Source organism: Anguilla anguilla, chromosome 7 (assembly GCF_013347855.1).
Source record: "Anguilla anguilla isolate fAngAng1 chromosome 7, fAngAng1.pri, whole genome shotgun sequence".
Classification (NCBI taxonomy): domain Eukaryota; kingdom Metazoa; phylum Chordata; class Actinopteri; order Anguilliformes; family Anguillidae; genus Anguilla; species Anguilla anguilla.
Window position 1 is genome coordinate 43,494,977 of NC_049207.1, and position 25,921 is coordinate 43,520,897.

At 37.8% G+C, this 25,921-nt stretch overlaps 1 protein-coding gene and 2 long non-coding RNA genes across 4 annotated transcripts; 2 read left to right on the forward strand and 1 right to left on the reverse strand.

Moving 5' to 3' along the window:
* Positions 1 to 244: 244 nt before the first annotated feature.
* npy2rl (neuropeptide Y receptor Y2, like) lies at positions 245 to 8,744 on the forward strand. Its single transcript, XM_035425263.1, has 2 exons — positions 245 to 637; positions 2,207 to 8,744. Exon 2 carries the CDS (start codon positions 2,238 to 2,240, stop codon positions 3,351 to 3,353), a length of 1,116 nt encoding a protein of 371 aa, XP_035281154.1. The 5' UTR covers positions 245 to 637; positions 2,207 to 2,237; the 3' UTR covers positions 3,354 to 8,744.
* A 7,877-nt stretch (positions 8,745 to 16,621) lies between these two features.
* On the reverse strand, positions 16,622 to 23,073 carry LOC118232487. 2 transcript variants are annotated; one of them, XR_004766316.1, is made up of 3 exons: positions 22,769 to 23,073; positions 19,745 to 19,814; positions 16,622 to 16,819 (listed from the first exon to the last, which is right to left on the reverse strand). It is a non-coding gene; the product is annotated as an uncharacterized LOC118232487 (long non-coding RNA). The 2 variants fall into 2 exon arrangements; XR_004766317.1 differs by lacking the exon at positions 22,769 to 23,073 and adding an exon at positions 21,889 to 22,092.
* Positions 23,074 to 23,697: 624 nt separating this feature from the next.
* LOC118232482 lies at positions 23,698 to 24,832 on the forward strand. The gene is made up of 3 exons (XR_004766314.1): positions 23,698 to 24,173; positions 24,395 to 24,517; positions 24,735 to 24,832. It is a non-coding gene; the product is annotated as an uncharacterized LOC118232482 (long non-coding RNA).
* The last annotated feature ends 1,089 nt before the right edge of the window (positions 24,833 to 25,921 follow it).

The following is a 25,921-nucleotide window of genomic DNA, read 5'->3' on the forward strand; positions in this document are numbered from 1 at the left end:
ACAGCGCGTAATCTCAATGACGGAAAAAATGTGTTTTATTCAGACATAAATACCTGACTACATTTTTATAAATCAAATTATAGTCGGGTCAGGCACGAGTAACTGATCTGAATGTATGTTCTGCATTTAAATAGAAGCTCCTCCTATGAAGCATAGTAAGGTGGCTGCACCACTCCTCCCACAGGCGCTTTCTATAAACTTGCAGGGTTTTCCATCGTGATTCAGTGTCTGTTGGTCCCAGCAGGATGGGATGTAGGGAATTGCGCTGTGCGCGTGTAATGCGTAAGTTGTTTGCAGAAGATACAGACATTACAGAGGATCGGGAATACTCTATGTGGGGCCACCGTGAAGAAATCATAGCACGTTCTGATAGTTTTTCAATCGTTTAGCCCACTTAATTGCAATCTGGAAATATAGCAACGTTAATAACTTTTTTGTTGGTTTTCCTGGTGTAATGCGATTTTGTACCAAATGACAATGTGAAAACTAATCGGGCAATCAAACTGATACACCTTTGCTGAATATCACGTGGGAATATAGATTTTAGATCGATGTAAAAGGATAATCTCCAAAACCTTTCCCTGAAATGATGCCATAAAGAATGCATTATTGGATACATACATAACACATGAACGCGGTGAGTAGTCTGTTCGTTCGCATCACCAGTATAAATTCTGCAAGTTTCGAAGGCAGGTGTTTAAATGTTTAACCCATTCTCTTGCTGTATCAAGGGGCGTCTGCCTTGAAAAGCTATTATCTACTTTTTTATTTACACAGATACAGTGCTTAGGCTACAAATAGTTGCCTATCTTTAGCAAATAATTGTATAGGCTCTACTTATCAGCATATATACCATGCGCTTTTCTGGCGTGAATAAGCTTTAATAGAGGGACTTTCTCATGTGTTGCTGACATGAAAAATTGTATAAATTTAGCGCTGGCAACTTGCATTCATCCAAATAGTGGCTCTAATTCTATATATTTTAAGAATTCATACCAATTTTAATTTTGAATAACAGCGTATTTCAAAATGTATAAACCTATGTACGTTGGAGTAGCACTGTCTCAACCATATTATCGTATTCTTACCTTTACCTATCGTATCCTTAGCTTTTCCTTTCATTACTTGGTCAGTGCCATTGATTTTTGTTTTGTAGACTGATCAGATAGCTTCCTTGGAGACAAAGCTGAACGTGTCACAGAAAGCAAATGAACATGAATTTCACCCATCTCAGCACGGGGATGCATACTCGCACAGCGACCATGCACTGAAACAGCTACATAACGTTAGTTTTAAAGTCTTTATTTTAATTTCCAATCAATATTTTAAATATTTTATTTATATATTATTATTTTTGCTTCCAGACGGAGATGAGGCATTATGTCAGATTCAGATTTTAGATTTTATCAAATGTCCAAGTGTATATCTTTTAAGTCGAACATGCATGGACATTGTTAGTTCATGGTTTGACGGGCGGAGGTCCCGTAGTGCACCTGCTCTAATATTAATGCATGTGATGGAGAAAACTCCGCATTCTCTGTAGTGCAACCGGTAAGAAGTGCTCATTTGCATAAGTATAAAAGGTATCATAGCTCTGCTAGGAACCACCATCTATATTCCACAAACACACTGTATGCTGTATAGTTTCAGTGCAGTTATGACTTAAGTACTGTAATTTATTATGTGAGAAACATGTGAAACCTTCAGTATTCTTCGCACAGGAATCCATAAAGGCAGATAATTTAATCTACATGTGATTAAAGGGATAGTTTACTGTTGCTGCATAAGCTGATTTTGAGTTACTTGAAGTGTATTTTCATGCTTTGGACCACAAATCCCCAAATGTCCTTTAGTTACTGTCCCTGCCATAGTACAGACAGCAGGGCATCTGAAACTTAATCTGAAAAATGTCCTTCATTACACGTAGAAAAACTGTCCAGGTCGAAAACATACCACAAAAACTGAACAATACATTTAAAAACCCACAGAAAAAGAACTATAAATATAAGTTTTTAAACCTATGACTACATAATCATATTTCACATTGGGCAAACCAATATTTTGTGTAATTATAATGTAACTACCCACATTTTTAGTTGTGGTACTGTAATAAATTATACCAACCAATGCTGTCTGCTGACAAATGTGCAATTTAGAAAAAGCTGTGCATGGTTGTTAGGAGGCCTAACATGCCCTGTACTTTCAGGGTATCTGTGTCTGGTGAGGAACTGTAACCAATGGATTCCAGAAGCCGAGCAAACGCTACGCCGGAGGAGCTCTCCCGTTTGGGCATGGATCTCACCACGGCCTCCATCGTGCACGGCGATAATTCTCTCTTAGGGCTCGAGGACAGCACCAAACTATTTGGAGTGCAAGTGGTTCTCATCCTGGCCTACAGCACAATCATTTTGCTCGGCGTCATTGGAAACTCGCTGGTGATTTATGTTGTGTGTAAGTTTAAGACTCTGCGTACGGTCACCAACTTCTTCATCGCGAACCTGGCGGTGGCCGACTTGCTGGTGAATACCCTGTGCTTGCCGTTCACGCTGATCTACACTCTGCTGGGGGAGTGGAAGTTCGGGCAGGTCCTGTGCTTCCTGCTCCCCTACGCCCAGGGCCTGGCGGTGCACATTTCCACGGTGACGCTGACCGTCATCGCCCTGGACCGACACCGCTGCATCGTCTACCACCTGGAGACGAAGATGTCCAAGGACATGTGCTTTTTGGTCATCGGGATAACCTGGACCATCAGCGCCGTGCTAGCCAGCCCACTAGCCATCTTCAGAGAGTACGGGCGGGTCGACTTCACGCCCGAGCAGTCGATCCAGGTGTGCACGGAGAAGTGGCCGGGGAGCAGCCGGGACGGCACCGTCTACAGCATCTCCATGCTCCTCCTCCAGTACGTGCTGCCCCTGTCCATAATCTCCTTCGCCTATGTCAGGATCTGGAGCAAGCTGAAGAACCACGTGAGCCCGGGGGGCCGCAGCGACCGCCACCACCGGAGGAGGAAGACCACCAAGATGCTGGTCACCATGGTGGTGCTGTTCGCCGTGAGCTGGCTGCCCTTCCACGCCTTCCAGCTGGCCATCGACATCGACAGCAGCGTGCTGGACATGAAGGACTTCAAGCTGCTCTACACCGTGTTCCACGTCGTGGCCATGTGCTCCACCTTCGCCAACCCCATCCTGTACGGCTGGATGAACAACAACTACAGGACCGCCTTCCTGGCCGTGTTCAAATGCGAGCAGAGGTTGGACTGCGTCCACCCCGAAGCTCGCGTACGAGTCCGGACCAAAAAGACGCTGGAGACAGCGGACATTGTCAGCCCGCACTTAAATGCCACGGATGTCTGAGTTTGTGGTAATGTATATTTGTACCCATTAGCACATAAGAGTGTACTCTTGCGTAGGGTATTGTGGTGTTTTCAAACCGGTTTCTTATTGGTCGATTACCTCGGCCAGCTCTGTGAATTGTAATGTGTCGTGGATTATTTTACTGTGTTGTATTCAATGATTTTCAAAAGTCATACAAAAGGGCATCCTGTCAAAAGTGAAAGCATTACTACGGGCATGATTTTTGTATTTTGGGGTAGATCCATGTGAAACACAGAATCACACCTATACCATTCCTTTGTGAGCCGATTGATGATTTAAACTAAGCAATGCTGAAACACCAGCAGACATTGTTGGCACGCAGGACATGAGTTTGATATTTCTGGTTTGGGCCATAAGTTTACAAAGGAAATTTTAATCAAGAAAAGTGACATTTATAGCTTAACATTGAGCTGTCACAACAAATATGAAATTGGAACATGTTGAGCTTCAGTGATGGGTGATAAATATTTTAGATATAAGATATAAGATTGAATTTATGTGTCTCATTGAAAACAAACTTGTTGAATATTAATCACAATTGATCTGAATGGCCAAGTACACATTAGAAAAGAACTGCCAGGTCAACCATATTAAATGGAATATTGCTCTTGTGAAAGTATTAGAGGCAGCCTGTTGCCACCTACTGGATCATAACCAATTCTAATATAGGCATTATTCAGTTGCACAAATTTCCACATCAGTGCATGCTAATGCATCTACATTCAGTATATTAATTTTTTTCATAGCATAAATTTTATGTAATTGCAGCTCTCAGGTTAAATATGAAGTACACTTTTTTGGTATTCAATTTCCCTGTAAACAAGACTTGGTTGGGTCAATGTTAGATATAGGTTCATATGGGTGAGATTTACCAGTGGAGGCCAAATCTGGAACATTGTCAACAATAAACTTGTTGCATCATGCTCACATTTTTATTCTCCAGAACTCTGATTCTTGAGAGTTAAAATGGAAAAACAGTACACAGAGCACAATGAAAGTTTATTTTGCAAGCTAGCTAGCATGCAGGAGAAACAAAACTAGAAACATTAAATCAGGTAACTTGCTTGAGATATCTAAATCCATTGGTTTTATGGCTTTGATTATTAAAACAGTTTACCAGCAAATCCTTATTATAACACTATGAGTATAAAAATATAGATCTATCACCATAGCTTGTAAATCACAAATATATCAGTCACAGACAGCGGCTCTCTCCTGCTCTTCCACCTCCTGAAGAGCCAACTAATATATTTTCTTCTTCAAGCTTTCGGATGTTATGTGAACTGTGCACATCTTTACCCATAAATTAAATACTGGTTAATTATTATGTGAAATTGTGCACCCAGTGCTTACATTTGAACGTGAAAATATGCTTGCATTCAAAATAGTTAAACTGTGAATGTTAAGCATCTTAAAAGCTTGGGAGTCATAAATATTTGGATGGCTATATAAACAATGCCATGACACATGTACAACTGGTTGCTTTCCTTTGTTTGACATACTCTTGAATAAAAGCCTCATTTTGAAATGAGTCATTACATTAAATGATAAGCTTCTTCAAAAATTCCTTCAGAAATGGTGGCATTATAAATAGACACTGTGCACTGCACTTATCATTATCTAAATTAAATAAACAATGCTTTGTTGGCTAGTCTGTTCCTATAAATTTATCCTGAATAAATTCCTGTGGAATACGATGCGGTTCGTTTCACTTTTCAATTTTCTTTAGTTCCAGAACTCTTTTATAGTTTAGATATCAAGCTTTGGTAATAGCATCAGTGAACATATCAAGGCTATATGAACGCTAAGGAACGTATCCAACACAATGTTCAGTTTCCCAGTGTAGAAAAGGCAATGGCTTCATCTTCCAATCTATGGACAATTTTGCTAGTTGAATACAAGGGCCAGCTGATCCGAGACTTGCATAGCAATTTCCAGTTTGAAATGAGCAAATGCATGGCAGTGTCAATGATAGCGATCTGGAAAGCCTGATGGGTTTTACTGGGTTTGAAGAGGGGGTTCAGAATATACAATTCCTTTCCCAGGCATCACACATTTAATGGATTTTACACTATTATTCAGCAGATGTACGCCATTATGATGTGAATCATACTGAGTCACATTGACATATGCTTTTTAAAAACAGAAAAAAAGAAAAGTCCATGATACCACATTTTCCGTGATTGTGGATAGTTGCTAGCCAGTCCATTTATCTGTGTTACTACTGCATAAGCAGAAACAGCTCATGTAGAGCACCTTAAAAGGATTTGTTCAGCGAGAGGCTGGAGTGTAATTGGAGACTGAATCAACAGACATTTGATGGATTTATTCTTGGTTTTTCATGACCTTTTAGTGAGCAAGGCTACTGGAAACCATTTTCTCCGAGATTCTTGGTTGTACTTCCTGTTTCAATAATGTCTGTAGGCTATGATAGCTATGATACAGTATGACACTGCATAATGCATTCATAGCAAAACATGTTAAAGGAACTCTGGCAGAGTACATTTCACTCTGATAGAGTACATTTTATACATATTAGGTGCATGTAAACTGTTTGCTGAACATTTAGCAGTGTAGGAAGCTAATGTTTCCATGGAATAATTCCATTACAGTTGTGCCATTCACAGAAAATAGATTCCACCAGACCTGTCCTCTTCTGATCCCAAGAGGTCCGTAGTTTAATTGATCAATTCCGTGAATGTCTGTTCAGAAGTTATAACTTTAAACATTATTTTGATGTGGTAGACAGTGGCTCTCCCTCATTTGAAAATCCGCATCACAGGTCTGAACCCTTGTATGTACATGCTGCTGAAAGATCCATTAGTGGCCACCACATGTATGTAAATGGAGTCTGACAGTGTCATTTATGCAGAAACATTTATCAACTTATAACAAACAGGAAATGAAAACGTCACATTGAATTAGTTACACACGCTGCTGATACAGTAAGATATCCATGTGTGTCGTTTTCAATGTGTTATCGTGGGGAGATCATTTTCTACAGGATAACCTGATAATGCGCAGCAATGATATAATTCAGAAGAAATGCTCTTTAACTCTACCCTTGATTAAAAGTGCACTGTAAGTACATTGCAAGTTTTGGATATGGGTCGGATTGGTTGGATAATTGGCTGCTCATCTCATTCAATGGGTTTTTGATGTTGATGTTTCTCAGATAAAAAAGTGAAATATGAGCCTAATAATATGCTATGAGATGGGGAAGTTAATATTATGAAAGAGGGTGGGTGCACACAAAGTCACTGTTAATAAATATTTTGTTATAACATGTAAATTGTAAATGATATCCTGAAACCATTTTATACTGAGGTGCCAATAACATTCTTGATGTGAATTCTATGTAAGATAGGTATTTGCTCTAACAATATATTTTGAGGACAATACATGTTCAGATAAGTTCATGAAAATAGTATATGCAGCACAAACAGTTAAAGGCAAAAGTACTGGGACAGTGACAGAATTTTTGTTGTTTTGGGTCTATACTGCAGTGCATTGAATTAAAAATGACACAATGAATATGAGATTAAAGTGCAAACTGTCAGATTTAATTTTTGTGTACTTATATCCATATTGGGTGATCCATGTAGGAATTATGGCCATTTTTATACAGTCCCCCAATTTTATGGGACAAATTAGCATAATCTGAAATCAAGTTGTCAAATTTAGTACTTGGTTGCAAATCCTTTGCTTTGATGACTGCTTGAAGTCTGCGACCTATAGACATCCTGTATTCCAGGCCTGCACTGCAGCCATCCAGTTTTTTTGTTTGGGGGATTTTTGCCTTCAGTCTTGTCTTCAGCAAGTGAAATGCATGTTCAGGATTCAGGATCGGTGATTGACTTAGCCAGTCAAGAACTTTCCACTTTCTGGCCCTGAAAAAATTATTGGTTGCTTTAACTGTATGTTTCCAGTCATTGTCCTTCTACAAGGACCAAGCACCATCCAATGAGATCTGAGCAGATGTTTCTGTACACTTCAAAATTCATCACGTGGCTACTGTCAGCAGTCGCATCATCAATGAAGGCTGGTGAGCCTGTTCCAATGGCAACCACACATGCCCATGTTTCATGGATATGGGGGGAGGGGGGAGGGTGCTTTGGATCATGAGCAGTTCTTTTTTTTTCTCCACACTTCCCTCTTCCCATCACAGGTTAATAGTCTTCTCATCTATCCATAAGACTTTGCTCTAGAACTCTATAGTTTTTTATTGTATTTCAAGAGAACCTGGGCATTCTGTTCAAGGTTTTGCGTCCTGCGTTGAACCCTTTGAGGTTATGCTGGTGTAGTCTTCTCTTCATCGTAGTCTTTGACACATATATTCCTTCACCCTAGAGAGTGTTCTTGATATGTTTGACTGTTGAAAATGGGTTTTTCTTCACAATTGAAAGTATTTTTTGGTCATCCACTACAGTGGTCTTCTGCAGTCTACCAGGTTGCTTGCTATTGCTGAGGTCACCAGTACGTTCTTGCTCACTGTCAAAGTAACAAACAGTTGATTTTGAAATGCTCAATGTACTGGCTATGTCTCTAATTGATTTATTCTGATAGCCATCTGCACTTTAATTTCATATTCATTGTTTTATTTGAAATCCAATGTGCTGGTGTACATAGCCAAAACAACAAGTAATATCACTGTTCCAATAATTTAGCATTTAACTGTACAATTATTTGGATTTATATGCCACACACTAAATGTGCAGACCAAAGAAGTATTCTTCAAAAAAACTATTTTATCAGACCTGTGAAAACAGAATTCAGCAGTGTGAATTCAAACAGAAAATGTGTTTTGTATTGCCTTGATTCAATGCTCTATTATTGTGAATGGAAGTACAAATTATTGTGAAAGTAGATGCTGAAATCTGTGAAATTAAATGAACTTATTTAGTATTTAGTATACAGTATTTTATTTCCAAATATATGCTTGTTTGTTGGTTCATGGATTATTTAAGATAGATTCCTGCTTGAACAGCCAAAATTTTATTTTATTTAGAATAGGGTAATTCAACGTAGTATAATTTAAGTTAGGAAATTCTATCAGCTTTCTTGAAACAAAGTAAGCATCTGATTTAATCACCTACAAAGTATTTGATGATACCTATTTTTCTATCAATAACATATTTAACCTAAAGTAGTACTGACTTTTATAACTGCCTCAACTTCATTTGTTTCTTCGTGCAAATGCAAGCATTTTACTACACGAAAAAAAATCACTAATAAAATGTATTTGGAAACAAAGTATTATTTTTTCATTTGTGCAGCAATAATTATGCACTTTGCATGAGAATGAGCAACTTAATGGAAATTGTGTGTATGCATGAACCAAGAGGATTTGTATAAATTCCTTTCTGTCTATATAAAATGAATAAAGGGGATTAATTCAAGCTGGACTATCGGAATGGTATGTAGAGCCCTGAAGCCAAGTGTGTTGCAATTATTATGATGTATTTAACCACTTTGCCCTCATAAATATTCATGCAGTACATTGTAAACCATGAAAAGGAAGAGAACACTATGACTGCTCAGATGAGTTTAATTAATTCAGAGAACTTCATAGCTTCATTCAAGTTTAATTGATATTTTAATGATTAGCTTTCAGACTACACTCAAGTATTCCTTACCGGTGATACCATTATAACTTAATGTGTGCATTATAATTTTTGTGCTTTGCAGACATCCTTCCATTTGACAACTTAGATTACATTTGAAATATTATTTGATTCAGATTTGGTTCCCTCCTCAACGACTGAAGTTCATCATCTGTTTGAATATCCAAACCGGTGACCTTCTCTGTTGGAATGGCTTCAGTGGAATAACACCAGTCGCAGATCACAATGGTACATTAACCATGTACCCTTGTTGATTACTTAGATGCATCGCTCTCTGAGTAAAGTAATTGTATACAGTTTTAGCTCATTACTCATTCGTATTTACAGGGTCTACCATTAATTAGCATTGATTTAACTTTTTCTTGCCAGTGAAGTGTTCATTAAAGCATAAAATAGACATACAACTGTTTTTCAAATATATAAATAAACATGAAAATTCAATTTTTAAAATCCTGATAGGATTCTGACTGTTCACTAAGCAGTCACAACGCTGACTGGTTAGCATAGAAATAGCCGTAGTTGGTATTTACAATACTTTCTTAAGACTTAATTTTTCTTTGTACTAAGCAAGCCCCACCTTTAAAACATTTTGCTGTTCACTTTTTAAAGGTCAAAACTTTCAAGAGGTTTTTTTAGTGCTATTAAAACCGGACCAGGTACGGCCTTTTACAAAAGGAATAGCAATTAAAACAGCAAAATTATTATATATTATGGTGTTAGATAAAAGCTTTGATTAGTTGGACTAAATTGAAAGCAGGTTGCTAAGTCTGATAAGTTGATTGTGCTAATGTAAACCATCTCAAACAATGGTTGACAACTACCTCACAGTCTGAAAGTTCATAATGTTCTGGTACTAGCTCTCAGAAAGCAATGTATTTACAAATACATTCATTTTTTCCCCTGTGCAATAAATGAATTTAATATTGAGGAAACAATTAACTTTTTATAACACAGTATAAACACAAATCACTGTACTATGAAAGTAATCAAAGATAAAAATAAGAGAACTGCAAGATACAGAAAGGTTTTTAGGGTAGAAAACATTAATGTGCACCAGAAATCAAATAAAAATATAAATAGCACTGCAATGAAACCCCACAGAGCATTTACAAAAATTAAATTAAAACCGTAGTATTGTAAAAGATTAATAATAAAAACGAATAAAATGAATAAATAAAGAAGCTCAGTGACATGCCATCCTATAGAAGTATGTTTTCAGTTGTGAGTTCATGATTAAAATTTGATTGAACTGTTCAGCTTAGGAACTGTCAATGCTGCTGTAGTCCTTAGTGCCTTTTACAGCATGTGGCCTCTATAATAACTGCAAAAGCTTGGTTTGCGTGTTGTCGTAATGACTTTCATTGGGTGCACATGTAATTTATATTCACAGTAATCTCACATGTGTGGGATAGATAGTGCCATAGCAGCAGGGGTCAAATTAGTAGGTGGGGTCTCACGCTGCTACCCAATCCAGACATGAAAAGGGGCCTTCAAAACCGAGCGCCCTAATACGGCATTGTACACTGCTGTGCATGTGGTAATAGTATTCTTGTGAAATACTCAGGGAAAGATTGTTGCCCTCAGTCAAGATTGAATACTGTAGATGTCTGCACCTGGAAGTCTGCAGTAGATGAAAGGATGTGGCTTTGTATGCCCTGCATAAAAAGCTTCTAGACACAGAGGTCTTTACTATGACCAACATACAAAATGCAAAGCTGTAGGTTTAAAAACAACAGCAAACATTAACGCTCATGGCCAATTAAAGAAAGGAACACACACTTATGGCCAATTGAGTTCTTCTGACACCTTGAATTTCAAGGGGTGCAGCTAACCACATAATGTGAAATGTACGACAGTTAATGCTTGAATGGTTTTACTTTATTAGTTCTACACAACTCAGGAGATAAAACATTCACTCTGACAGTTGATCTCTGGGTATAAAATAGCACCGGCAGCCAAATAACTCATCCATTGTTACTAAAGACCTCTGTGACTTGAAAGTTTTTTATTTTATTTTTTATTTTTTGTAATGTGCAAATAGCCCTGCTCTTTTATCAAGCAATTCCTAATAATTCAAACTGGAAAACAAAAATGCAGCGTCATTTTCTTCTGTAACATCACAGCTTGGGCAAAATGTTTCTTTGTTCCAGTTTTTGTTATGATAAATGCTGTAAGACTGGCCATGTTCACCAGGTTTTTTTCCACCCTGCAAATAAGTGAAATGTGCATTATTCCTTTGTATTCCTGACTGTGGGCACCCATAATATTCTCTGACTTTAATAACCCAAAAATAGGAGTCATGTTGAAAATGAATATTCTCTGCTCGATGTCAACCACATTAGTATTCATGTATAGCAAACTCTTTCAAATGAACACATCCAGTCTTGTTTGTCACATTTCCTTTGCTGTGTAGGATATAAAAAATGATTCACACCTTAATGAGAGGAAGAGAGATTGTTTGAGTCTGTCAAATATCCATTATTTATGGAAATCTGACTGAAAGGTGCAAGGAAAATAAACAGAAAGAATAGACTGGCAGAAAATAACATATTTAAATCACATCACCAGAAGGGAAAGTTTTAGATAAAAGGCAAACCATGTTTCTGTTTTGGACACTTTATATGCAGGACCAAAATTTTAAATTAAGTTTAAATATAAAATGGGATGCAAGAAATAGAGCAGGGAAAGAAAGACTTTATTTCATCTCATGGTGCTTACGGGTTGATAAAAGCAGACAACAAAGGAAACTGTGAATGGGATAATTAAAAATTTAGACTAGTTTTGGAGTGACATCTTGTGTCCTTCAAGATTGCCTTCTTTATTCTGTCAAATGGTCTGTCAGTTCAAACTTTCAAAAATAATTCAGTTTTGTTTTGGTCTTTCGTTATAGTTAAAGAAGTGTGGCTTTTCTGTATGTTAATTTGCACAGTAGGGGTAAGGCAATTTTATTACATAATAATAGCAATAGCAGATCCACTCAATATAATATAGTAGAAGAGTGGGATGTTCTACATACAACAGATGTATGTAATTTAGTCAATAGATCTCACTCTGAGATATTTTGAAGGAAAGCTCAATTTCAGCATGAAGTTAATACAAAAAAGAAGAGGGGAAAAAATAAAGTCTGCTGTTTAATCCCTGGCCAGCCTCAATTCATTGGTGGTACAGACACACTGAGAAGTTAATTAGCCTCAATGTTGGCCTCATTTAAATAAATTCCTAAAGAAATGTAATGAAAAGTCATTTGCTATTATTTTCCCATTTTTAAATTATGAAAACACTTTGGTGATAGGAACGAATAAAGGAAATAATTAAACTGAGATAAGAAAATGCCAGTAAAAAAGAGAAATAAATACAAAGGGAAGGTATAAGAAAGCATTAAAAAGATAAGGTCTCCATTTTCTAACGAACAAAGTAAATATTGTAATATATAATTTCATTTCAAGCCTTCTGAAAGCCTTTCCTTTGACTTTTATGATAAAAAATAGTTAAACTTCCATCAAATTGTACATTTCTGTAGTTGGCTGAAATAGTTGTTTAGTAAAACATAATAACACACATGAAATATTTATGAATTTCAACTTGAACCATCATATCAGTCTGTTACCATGAAAGAATGTAACTGTTAAAGCAAATAATTCAGGGTATTATCTGACAACTTTCGGTAAAAAATAACTTAAGTCCTCCTTCAATGTAATACACTATATGGCCTGCACATAGATAGGACCCTCATTTTTGTGATTGTGGATCGCACCAACCTGCAACTGTGAATAAAATGGCTATCTCTTGCATTTAACTGTAAAATTTAAGGTCAGATGGTGATTGAATCCAGGTCTAGGCCTATGTCAAGGCAAAACAAGTTTCTGTCTCTTGGAACCATCAAGCAATACTTCTGTTCTTGGTTATGCTGTAGAAGATAGTAAGACATATTATTTATCGCATATAAACATTTGATTAAGCATTCTACTGTTGTGTTATCAACTAGTTTGACAATTTTATAAAGCTGAATATGTGATATACAGCATAGACACGGAAATTGTCACCATGTATACAAATACCTTCGCCTGAAAGGAGTGTGTACAGTGAGAATGTGATAAGGTCAGGAATCCAATGTTTGCCTTTTTTGGCACAGGCTTCTCCAGGGCTACAAAGAATAGTATAATGGTAAATCAGGATTGAAACAACCAAGATTGTCCAGAAAGACCCACTGATGCATTTATTTGGTAAAAATGATGTGGCCTCCTATGCAAGGCAGTGCTTCAGTCTTGTAGGATACAAACACATGGATCGTCAGCATCTGCATTTAATGGTAAACAATTTTGTGTTAAGCTGCCTATTTGTTGTGTTGGGAGTAACAACCAGATTTTTCAGGATTGTGTAGTTAATTGAACACTTTTCTTTTTCAGGTAAGAGTTTCCACAGGGTCATAACATTCAAACTCTTTCAAAGATAGAGAATGAAGTGCAGGAATCATGTTTGTTTTCTGTACTTTAAGTCTTTAAAGAAATAATCCCACGTGCTGTCTTTAAAAATTTGATAAACTCACTGCTTGCTATTTTCGGATGAGACTGGTTTAATGGAAAACAAAATTCTTTCAGGGTCATACGACTATTCTCGGAGTAAAAGTTGCTCCTGCAAAATAGATCAGCATCCATCCAGGAATATTTGGAATCCAATCCAGCAAATGTACATGTTTTTGGTTGCTGCAATCAGATTGCACAGGAAATGCAGTCAAAAGCACCTCTGACAGAAACACTAGTACAATCATATCCTGTGTTCTTGCCAGCAATACAAATAAAGGCTTGGAAGTAAAAACATATAAACCCAGAGACTGTTTGTGGATGGAGGAAAGCATATTTTTTTCATAAACAGGCAGACCAATATTAGATTTCAGGCCCTGTAATTTTCACCAATGCAGGTTCATCAGAGGATTGATGAAAAAAATCCTACCTATAATTGGACTGTAAATGTAATGTAATGTAATGTAATGACTGAAATTGAAATCAAGGTGTTTCAATGGAGCTTTTCACTTCTGCTTGGCCTTCATTGTTCATTCATTTGAAAGTAAGCGTGATCTATTAGTGTGGTCTTAGAGGCTCCAGATAATATGTATGCAAAATGTGATCAGTGTGAGTCTATTGGCTGGTTAGCTGCTCAATTCTCCAAAGGTGCAAGCTTTCGTCATCTGAGATCGATCACAAGGAGGCTAATGTGCAGTGCTCTAAAGCACTGCATGAAATTACTTATTTTTGGGCTTGTTCTATATTCAGTCACTAACCTTTAGAAAAAAAACAACAATTGTCTGTGTGCTTTTAAACCATCAAGCTAAAAGGAAAATAGGACATGAAAACATTTGTAGATAACATTGTATTACATGGTGGTCTGAGCTACACATGGGTCATTTATCGGAAGATAGACAGAAAAAGAAACTGCGGACAAACTGGAATTCTAATGTTTGACAAAGCATGATCATCAAAATGATAACTGTATGAGACACCACTGAAATAATAAACATGCACGTCACAAAAGCAATAACAATCCACAGTTTCACTTTATGAGATGTGATCTGTAATTTCCATCGCACCAAATGCCACTGTAGTGATCTTTACAGAAAAATTACGGTTGTCAAAACAAAGCCAGTCTACAGAGCACCACAGTTTTCTGGTCCAGTCTCAGTTTACGTATTGACGCATGAATCAGTGTCGTCGAATAGCCCAGAGGTTCCTCAGTGCTGGTTGAGCAATGGTACTGACAGTCTTTGTTTCTGCTAATTAAATGATGGCAGGCTGACTGAATCACAAACATCACAGAGATGTGTCCCCTTTCTGCTGTAAACTGCTTTTGACGGCCTCCAGGGTGCTAGTGCTAGCATTTCTGCCTATAGACCCAGCCTCATGCTCACGCACACTAAATATATACATGGATCGTGCTCAGTCCTCTTTTTATAACCAGCTAATATCCTTCTGACTGCCTCAATTAAATTGCCTCAATCTGAATTGGTGATTTTGAAGTGCTTGACAGCAATTTCAAGTTTCTAGACTTGAGAAGGGCTACATTACTTGATAGGTTTATTCCTAAAATGTCGCATGCATCCAGGAGAGTGAAATTTCTCTATTCCCTAATTTTTTTTTTAATTCATAATTTCAAATTGTTTTATGTTTCAGAAGTTGTATTCAAAGAATGAGGCTGTGAAGTTGGAAACAGGCAAGAAAATGTTTTTGCAAAGGGCCATTCACCACTATTTTCAAGCCACATTATTTCTTGTTTCTTGGATTCTTCTTAAAAAGCTGTAAGAATGGTTTCACTGCATTCAAAGCTAGTTAAGTCTGGTTTGATCAAATTTTATATTTGCTTAATTAAGTTCATTTTATTAAATGTATGAGCATGGTTTTATTGGTGTGGCTAACTTTAACACAGTTTCTCCTTATCTACTGTACTGTGGGTGTTTTGTACCTTAAATTAGTCTTTCCTGACTAGAAGGTATCATCATATATTAACTCTGTATTGTATGTAGAGTATATGCTTGTTAAATAGATATACAATAATACATAAATAAAAATAAAACATTTAAAGTAACTAATGCAATTCACGTGCCTGTAGCAAGGGCAGGACAAGTTACAGTATGTCATGCAGGGTGAACAATGCTAGATAATTTCCCTTGCAGCCCCTGATGGCCCTACCATCAAATTCCCATTACCCAGCCTGACAGAAATACATTGTCCTCAATACTGTTTAGTCAGGGTGAGAGGTGCTATGACCTGACATCCCCACAGCCAATGGGATTTCACTCCTTATGGAAATTTACTGATTGGTTATAGCTGCATTAGTATAGCAGTTTGGTCTAACACAAATACAGTTGGGTAAGCTCCAAAAAAATTACTTGTGTTATACCAAAGTAAAATATCCCTTTAACACACAGGGAACCTTGTGTAGGGAAACAATGATGAACAGCACTCAGAGCCGAAGTAACATTTTAACAGATAATATTTATTTTGATACAAATAGCGGAAAACCAAGCAAAGTCAAGTCTAGACTTAAATGTTAGCATTACAGCGGACTTTTCATAGTTTTTCGCTTACACAAAGAAGACGGAAGATGAGCTGTCCAGAATATTAATAACATTGTGTCTGTCAGATTTATCCGGAGGCTAAACAGACCAGTACATACAATTCCTTTAGTTTTATCACAAAGCCCAAATTCAAGGAAGATATTTTGGTTATACTTATCATCCACATATTCTAAGCAAAAAGCCTTTTTGCATCGCATGACACAATTGCAATAGAAACAAAGGAATCAACTTGGCCTCACTCTTTTTACATGACCGACACTCATAATTGCTGAAATAACTTGAAAGTAAGATATGGCTCTGTAGTCTGTTGGCATTCATATTTCATTGTTTGTACTTTGTACCGTGCCATTAGACACAATTATGTCCGTTGTAACAAATAGTTTAATATTTCTTGAATACACTTTCACTTCAAAGTAATCAAACTATTTTGTGAGAGTCTGAAGAGTAATTTGTAAATCAGAACGGGTTTTTTTTCTTCTTTTTTTCCTCCGCTCAGTAGCACTCTCACCATTGTTACCATGTCTTTTTCTTTAGGTTATGTTGTTTTTTTTGGGTAAATTGTTTTTTAAATATATATTCCATTGCATATGCATTTCATTCCAGAAGAAGGGGGCGTGGTGTTGTACTGAGAGCAGTTACAGTCGTGCCCGATTCACGGTTGGCCGGTCGTCCCTGAGTGACGGGAAGCCTGAGCTGCCGCAGGGGGTTTGGGACAGAGGCAGGTGGCAGAGCTGCAGTCTCCTTGCCTGAATCTGGCAAATGGAAAGTAGGCAGACAATGATGTTTGCTTTGACAGTTCCCTGCTGTGAATCCCCTAGTAAGTCTTCCTGTTTATTTCATTCACAGCATTGTAAATGGACTGCATTTGTATAGCGCTTTTATCCAAAGCGCTTTACAATTGATGCCTCTCATTCGCCAGAGCAGTTAGGGGTTAGGTGTCTTGCTCAAGGACACTTCGACACGCCCAGGGCGGGGTTTGAACCGGCAACCCTCCGACTGCCAGACAATCGGTCTTACCTCCTGAGCTATGTCACCCCCCGTAATTGTAATGAGTCCTGTTCAAATTTTACAGGATAATCTAAAATATATGTATATAATATAATTACATTTTTTTCTACCTTTATGCCCCTTCATAACTGAAGTGTGAACAAATCTGTTACAGTGTTATAACGTTTAACACTTAGTGGTGATTGTGCTGTAATATATTTTGTTTGTTTGTTTGTTTTGCTCTTCCCTGCATTTTTTTTACTGAAGGGCTCTTTCCCTAGAGGAATGGCATTGTGAGCATCGTTTTTGAATTTCTTTTTTTTTCACCCTGAAGAATTTTTGTCAAATGATCTTGCTGTTATTTATATTGTTTCCCCTAGCGAACTCTTACGTGGCAGTTCTGTAAATCAGTCCAGTTCGAGTCTAACAGCTTTCTGAGAGTCCTTGGGTGGGAAACTCTTTAGATTTTCAATTGAAATATAAATAATAAATGGGGTTTTCTCTCCACACAGGGTACTTTGAGGCAGTCTGATGCTGTAATTAAAATTGTGCTCACATATCCATTGCATTTTAAAAGTTAATTCAAAACCATTTTATGTCGCCCGTACAAAGACACCTGACCAGAGAAAGAACTCATTAGCCCATTGGTGCAGGGAGGGGGGGGGGGGGGTGGAGGTATGGCAAAATGAAATATCTCATCACTGACTGCAACTGTGCTTTATTATTATTGACTAACTGAGGTAGAGAAAAAACAATGTGACCGTTCATATTCAACAAAGGAATAAATATCTATGCGCTTTGCAAAGCATCAATCAATGTGGCCATAATGTATGAAATAAAGTGACAATAATATTTTTTTTTTTTTTTTTTAATAATTGCACTAAAAACAGAAAGGAATGAATAGTAAGGAATGGAATAATAATAGCGATTCTGATATAGATATGAAATATATACATATGGATACCCAGTCATCATTGAAACACTCCCCAATACATCAATACATAATGGCTCACAGTAGGATAGATTACTTTAATTAGTCTCTCTGGGGTGACAGACATGTTTGCCCTTTACAACCTGGTTCTGGTCAGTCTTATCCAGTGCGCTGCCACCCAAACAGATTGTCTATGTTTTCCACACCTAAATGACCATTGATTTTTTTCAGCCAATCAATTGAGCTGTTGATTTAAGTTTCCCTTTGGGAAGACAACACACAACTTGATTATTTTACCTCCTGTTTTTCTTTTTTTTTTTTTTTTGGTGAATGCTGGCATTACATGTGAGAGCACTAATAAGCTTGGAGCCTAGATTAAAGACAACTGACTGACGTTTCCCAATCAGTCGCTCATGTGACTCTCCACTGTTGGATGGAGCAGGAAGAGTGAGGTGTTCTCTCTCTCTCTCTCGCTCACTCTCTCACACAGACACACACACACGTGGGATAAAATTATCTTTCTGTAAAATATCTTCACAGGATCTGAAATGTGTTTCTATCTCTCACAGGATCTCACAGGATTCAATTTCTTGCATGAAGAAAATTATTTGCTTTAGATGAATCCAAGGAATTCAGTACCAAACCACATGAATGAACAAGAGATTTAACGTTACAAATAGACAGAATAAATATTGTCAGAAAAAAAAGTGAAATTCCATCATGGTCCATTTATGGAAACAGTGTCCAAAGGTGTCCTTTCATTTATCATTTGAACTTCAGACAGTTCTTGAAGGTGTTCCCTGGCTTTCTGATATATTTTTTCAGTTACATTTTGTTTCCATTGGTTCAGGGTAACACCATCTCCTCCACAACTGAAAATGACAACAGTTTTCTCAGTCTCTAGTACGTGCACCGCAACCTTATGAGAGAGTTGTTGGATGTGTTACAAGAGGACTAACCACCAGTTCAGGCAAACCACATCTGTTCTTACTTTTATATTATTATATTCTGCTGCGTGATATATTCGACAGATTTACAGTGACAGTGGGTTAGTTTACTGGGTTTTATTGAATGTGCTTAATTACGAATTATTTCATTTTTTAAAATTGCTAATTATTTAAATAAAAATGGAAAGAAAGTCATGGAATTGAAACAGCAGAATTAGGAGCTGTGTTGTAGTCTAACGACTTCCTGCTTAGCACTCTCTATGATAAAAGTTAGGCATTTGACGATCTGAACAACAAGCATAAGACAATGTAAAATGAACTGTGTCCGCTCTCTTTCTAAGTTCCCTATGCCTCCATGCGCTAATGATACACATTATCAGCTTTTCTGCTGCAGTCCAGTGGGTCAGCTTCATCTGAGCGTAGGGGGGAAAGGGGCCTATGATCTGTTTCAGACGGGAGATGAATACCGTCTCAGAAAGCCCATAATGGGTTAGCAGGCATTTGGGGCATGTCAAAGGTAACAGACCTCATCATGTCTTAAAAAGAGGGAAAAGCCTGCGGGGGTTGTTAAATGTTCACACATGACAAAGTCCTTTGTCGCCAGAGTGTTCAATCTAACTAAAAGGTTAAAATGCCCCGGTACCCATTATAGGGTAATAATTTGACCCCATTATTAACCTAAAATGACCATCTTGCACCCATTGATTGAATGCCAATGTGGTGCCATTGATTGATTCAATTACCCTTATCACAAATCCATATTCTGCATCTTTATGAATAACAGACATGGGAATTATGTATGAGGGTCTTACATATCAAGGTTTAGAGTCATTCAGCCAGATGTACAGTATCAACAGTCATCCATCTTGTATCAATCAAATCCTGGAAAAAAAGATAAAGGAAAGCCTGGATTCAAAAAGACAAGTTGATGTTTCCTTCAAGCAGGACATTCGGCAAATACGGACAACAGGCTTAGATCACACAGTAGCTTCACTTCACTGACGGAAATCTCAGAAATGTATATGTGTCTATCCCCTGTCAAGTTTAAAACTGAGGGTAACATGATATGGTAACATTCAAACTAGTGTTTAAAGAATTAGCAGGGCTAACTGTTTTCTGGTTCTTTATAGTTTCATATGGTCGGCAAATTAAAGTCTGAAAGTTAACATTAAACTCTTAGTATCAATTTGAACTCTGTGACACGTCAGAATTTTGTGACCTCTTGTTTAAGAACCTCCCTTATGCTACTGTTGGTCTTTCCTCCTTAAGGAGGAAGAAAAGCCTTTCAATCCTTCACTTCAGGTTTTGAGGTTTTGAAATGTATGGCCAACAGCAAATATCCCCACAGAATTACTTGTACAGTACAAAAGCAACAACACCTTGTTCTGTGTCTGGGTACATAATAAAGAATTAATTTACAAATAAGAGCACAAATAAAGTAGTGAAGTGAAAAATTGCACAAGCAGTCTCTAAAAACCAATCAAGTTTAAAATTTCACACTCACAAAATCAGTTGAAAAACAATTAAACCACAAACAAACCTTGCCCACTTACGTACGTTGATTGTATTACCCCACATTTCTCACAAGATTAGTCCATATGTTTACAAGTAATATATTTGTGCTGAGGACCATGGCATGAGCACAATAAAATACAGAATTTGAGAAACGTACCTCATGGCCTCATTTGACATACATGTCATATAATATAATTCCCACCTCAAGAGGGAACTCAACCCCTCACACTGAGCTACGCTCTAACCTCCAGCTGTGCTGTAGGTCTGTTTAGTGACAGGCTGACTGAAAGTGATTGCCACAACCCCTGACTGCATTTGGAATGAGAGAGACATGCCCCCGTTTCACTAAATAAAATAATATTTCACGCAGAGTCAGTGGAAGAGGAATGAAGGTGTGTATGACTCTGATACTGCACTGGTCCGCTATGATTGGTTGGAAGAACAGGCATTGCCCCTCCCCACCAGAGCATTCAAATTAGCACAACTACGAATCCAATTTTACAAGTTTGCAAATCTAGGTACACTGCAAAATTGGGTGCAAAAGTCATGAGGTTGTAAGAGGTTGATTCGAGAGGTTGTAATTTCTGAGTTGTCTCTGCAATAGTTAATTTGAGAGGTTGCAGGTACTGAGTTGTCTTTAGACTAGTTGATTTGAGAGATTGTAATTACTGAGTTGTCTTTGTTCAAGTTTGAAACTGTTATTGTGTGTATTCTCAGATTAATTTGCAGATTTGTGAATCCATTATACAGATTTGGAAAACCATTTACAGATTTTCAAATCTATGCTACAGATTTTCGAAATCCAATTTACGGATGTGAAACCCCCTTTACAGATCTGTGAATCCATTCTTCAGATTTGGGAGTTTTTGCTACAAAAATTCCCCCATACTAGTTCATCACCATGTGGTTAACCTGTCAAGATCTGTGGCAAGCCACAGAATGCTAGCTTATTTATTGTTATTTGTACATCGGTGTCTTCCGTGCGTATTATGTTACTGCAGTGCGTTCTTCAGCCGTTCGCCTTCACGCTTGCTGTATGCAATTAGTGGTGATTTGCTGTCATGCCACAACACCACGAGTGGATTTCTATGGAAATGAGCGCACAAGAAAGGTGCAAATAGACGGGTAATTTTCAAGGCTGCCAGCGATCATGGGAATCATAATTACGTGATCGTTTTTAGATGCGTGTAAAGGGGGAGCATTCTTTGCGATGGGCCCGGAGTGAGCCATCTGCAAGCGATCTGCAACTCCGCAGGCAAAGCAAAGGAGAGAGCAACTGAGTATAGAATGTTTGTTCTCCAGCCAAAATACCTATCGTCCAAAAATCTTGGGCAGAAAGATGCGTAAAGCCTCTGAAACGTTTTCAAGTCATTCCATTATGCAAATACACCGATGTCAATATGGAATAGCTAGTGGTCCAAAGAAAGAACACAATACTCACGTTGCCAGCGCTTTTTGACAGCTATTGGAGCACAGTAGCAGCTGCCGCTGGCATTTTTGGTGCATTTCTTTCAGAATTGCGCTGCCTGTTGCAATGCATGCTCTGTTAAGGCATTCTAACGGATAGATCTGAATGCAATCAATCAAACGCGAGCATTACACTCTGCCTTCACAAACTTGGCTTGGCAAATGCGTGACTTTAGTGACTGTTCATCAAATTATTCCTGCTTGAATCTTGCCCCCGATTGCATGCCTGTGGTTAATTTGACCCTGAAGTAAATTATATAATTTCATGCATTATGAACGTGCTAAATTAAGGTTGATATAGAGTCGGCTACCTTGAGAGGTTCGACAACGTTCTCTGTGACCTTAGCACTAAGCCCCTGAACCCATGTGACTAGCTGCTCAAAGGCTCAGGTCTTCCACTTTGGCTCCCTACTGTCACATTAATGTTAAGCCTTCTTGATCCATTGTTAATGTTGCCATCTTTCTGTCAGTTTTCCTATGATTCTCCACCCATCTATCCATCCATTGTCTAAACCGCTTATTGCTGGTCAGGGTCAATGGGGAGCTGGAGCCCATCCCAGCATGCTTTGGGCAGGAGGCAGGAATACATCTCGGACAGGACGCCAGTCTATCACAGGAATGCATCTTGGACAGGGTGCCTGTTTATCACAGGGCACACACACCATTCGCCTAGGATTCTTCCAGTGGTATAATGCTTATCTATAATACATCTCCATATTTAGTTCTTGTAATGTCAAAATATTGATTGTTTTCCTCAGGCAATGTCTCCAATTCGAAGCCTATAATGCTTGTTTTTCATGCACAGACACACAGACAGGCACACACAAACACACACACATACACCATTATATTACCTTCCAGAATTTGATGATAGGTTACAGGTCCACAATGTTTTAGTCACTCTGTATGTGTTGGCATTGTGGATCCCTGATAATATTTCTGAAATTAGCCTTTAGCATAGGCAGGTTTCTGGTCTCTCTGTCTTCCCCCCTCTCTTCCTCATTCTGCAGTTTGTTCCAGCATGCTTTTGTTTTCTATGCTCATATCCCCTTTTCTCTTTCCATTATTCAAGGTCTTATGAAAAGCTGCAGAACACAATTCCTTGTTTTGTGTTCTAAAAATCATACTTCCCTAGGCCTTGCAGATATTGGGGTGCCCTGCAGTGGCATAAACAACATCAATTATTACTAAACTTTCTCTTGAAATAGTGTGTGTGGTGTGGGGATGGCTGGTTTAAGCAGCCACACCTGCCCTGGGTCAAGCTAATTAGACCTGGCCAATTGAATAATTGGTTAAGAACTAGATAATTGGCCAGGCTAATTGGACCCGGGAACAGGAGTGGCTGCACCTGTGCGTAGTGAGGTAATCAGTGCGCACAGGTTAAATCTGCCATCCCCACTCACACAAAGGAGAGCCTCTGTCATGACAGCTCTTTGGCTGTACCATCTTGCCACCCTTGAAAATAAACGTGGACTGTTTGAACATCATCTCCCTGTGTCTCTGTGCTGGAGGGCCCCTTGGAAAGCCACTTCGGTGGCCTGTGGCAGGCTTGTTTGCCGCAGTGTGACTAACATGCTATTCAGGAAAACACCTCACGCATTAATGCAACCGGTTAGTGTTCTAACAGCAGAATCATGGTGCAAAGAGCTGTTGAAAGCCGCAATTTATTCATCCAGCAATGATGACCTACAGGTTGCCCTTTCATTAAAAAAAACAAAAAAACAATTAACCTCAATCATATGTATGTCAAACACCTCTTTCTCACTTGGCAACGTCCATCTTCTCCACTGTTCTATGCATTACCTCGCATTTTTATGTTGCTCTAAGTGGTGTTCCAGTCTTCTATGCATTCAATTCAGGCACTTAACACTAGACAAGTGAGAGATGACTCTTATTGCTCAATTTATAAATCAGCGGGAAATGAATATGCTGCTCTTCGGGAATTAAAGTAGCTGTGGACAGTGCAACAGCACCCTCTTCTGGAGACTGTTAAATCCTACAAAATTCTAGGAGTAGTTGTTCACGTCTCAGATTTTCTGAGGTTTGACAAGTGCCATGTTGGCAGCAGACAGAAGGCTTTAGAATCAGGTGTTCTCATCAGTCAGTTCCACTTTCAGGTGTTTCCATTCTCAAAAAAAAACAAACAAACAGAAAAAAGGAACAAACGACACATTAAAAGTCACTCAACAAGCCATTTCTGCTGCATCTGCCATTGCCATTTGGATTATTTTGTATCTGTGGTATAAATGCACATACCAGGTAAGAATGTGACATAAATATATGTCTGTGTGTGTGTGTGTGTGTGTGTGCATGCATATGTATCTATATGTTTATCTTATTCCATATATTCCTCGGTCTTGTGTGCTGCATGACACAAGTGTTTGAACATACTTAATGCATGATATGTAATAATAAAATGTTTCATATTTTAATATTTACAATTTTATATGGCCGCACGTATGCTGTAACTGCTTTTTCAGCTACTGTCTGGAGAGTAAAAGGCAGGCATGAAGAATAATGATTTCCTGCTCACCAGAGGACAGCTTATAGCTTTTCCACATTGAACCAAACAGAAAGGAAACATTCATCAAACAGTATGGCTGGTACTTTTGTTTTGCCCTATCCTCCATGATCACTAGCCTGGAAAATCAAACTGTCAGTCTTTGTCACTCAAACCCCACACAGAGAATAATTGAAAGCGTTTATTTTTTCATTGCTACCTCAAAAATACTCAAAATACGAAAGTTGTTCACACTTATATTAACGGCATATAATTTTCTCCATATGGTGGACCAATGGTGGATCTTTCTCCCTGCAAAGATGTCTGTCCATTTTGTCCAAGCAGCCCACTGAATCTTCAGCTGTTGTCAAACTGGCTTAAAGATGTCATGCATTCTGAAAGAAAATAAAATGACTAAATGGAGTAAATAGTTTGTGAAAGGCTAATAAATATTATTTACATGAACCTTACCTTTAACTTGAACTACCATAAGCTAGCTTCACCATGTAAAGGTAAATCACTCCTTAACATGGTGAATGTGAACTCACCTGATCACAGCTAGGAAGAATTAATTGACTCATCTAGTCAATTTGAACATTCCTGAAGTGAACATTTTGAACAAACTGAAATTTTATTAAGCAACTGCACCAAACTGCATGATCCAGAAATCTATCTGCTTTCTATCTGCTGTAAAAAGACAATATAATCTTCAAATCAAATGGTATCATATAATATAAAATGTGCAATATAATGGGGTAATATTTTAACTTCCCAGTCTTGGTAAGCACAGCCTACATGCAAGAAGTGGTAAACTAGATGTTAACCCAAGTTATATGAATATTTAGTTGGCTTTCTGGATTGCATTCCCTATTTGTGGCAAAGTAAATATTCTTTAATAGAAGGTCCTTATTTTAAAATACAGCATAACCACCAGAGGTCAGTGTTTTCCACTTTAAATTAAGTGCTGTGCTATTCATCAATTGCTCATTATTGTTTGAAGAAGGCCATAGGGAAAGATAAGGAAGTGACTGGGCCTCGACTATCAACTAATTAAAACCAGAAACAAAAGCAAAGGTTAAACAGTTTTATTTCAACCTATTTTTTATCAAAATAAATGCCACTGTAATATTATAAATATGTATGTTTACAAGGGATCGCTGGTGATGCAGAGATTAAAATGAAGTCAAAGCTATTTAAAATTAACATGGGAAAAAGAAGAAGTAATATATTGATAGACTTAATGCCAAGAGAGTTGGAGAAAATAATTTTGGCCAATTTTTCCTATTTTCAGTGATCTAAATAAAGACAAAAACTCTGAGGTAACATCTTTCAGTGGATACAGATACTGGGAAATAAACTTTGATATATATCTTGCCCTCTGGTCCATATGCATTGCTTCTTCTATGGTATATTTTTTTTTATAGACAAGGGCAAAATTTTGTACCTATAAATATCATAGCAGCTACTCCCCATTGAAAGACATTGATTGTTTAAGCGTGACAACAGG

Excerpts from the sequence above, each read along its gene's own strand:
- npy2rl (XM_035425263.1), top strand. The coding sequence starts at position 2,238 with ATGGATTCCAGAAGCCGAGCAAACGCTACGCCGGAGGAGCTCTCCCGT.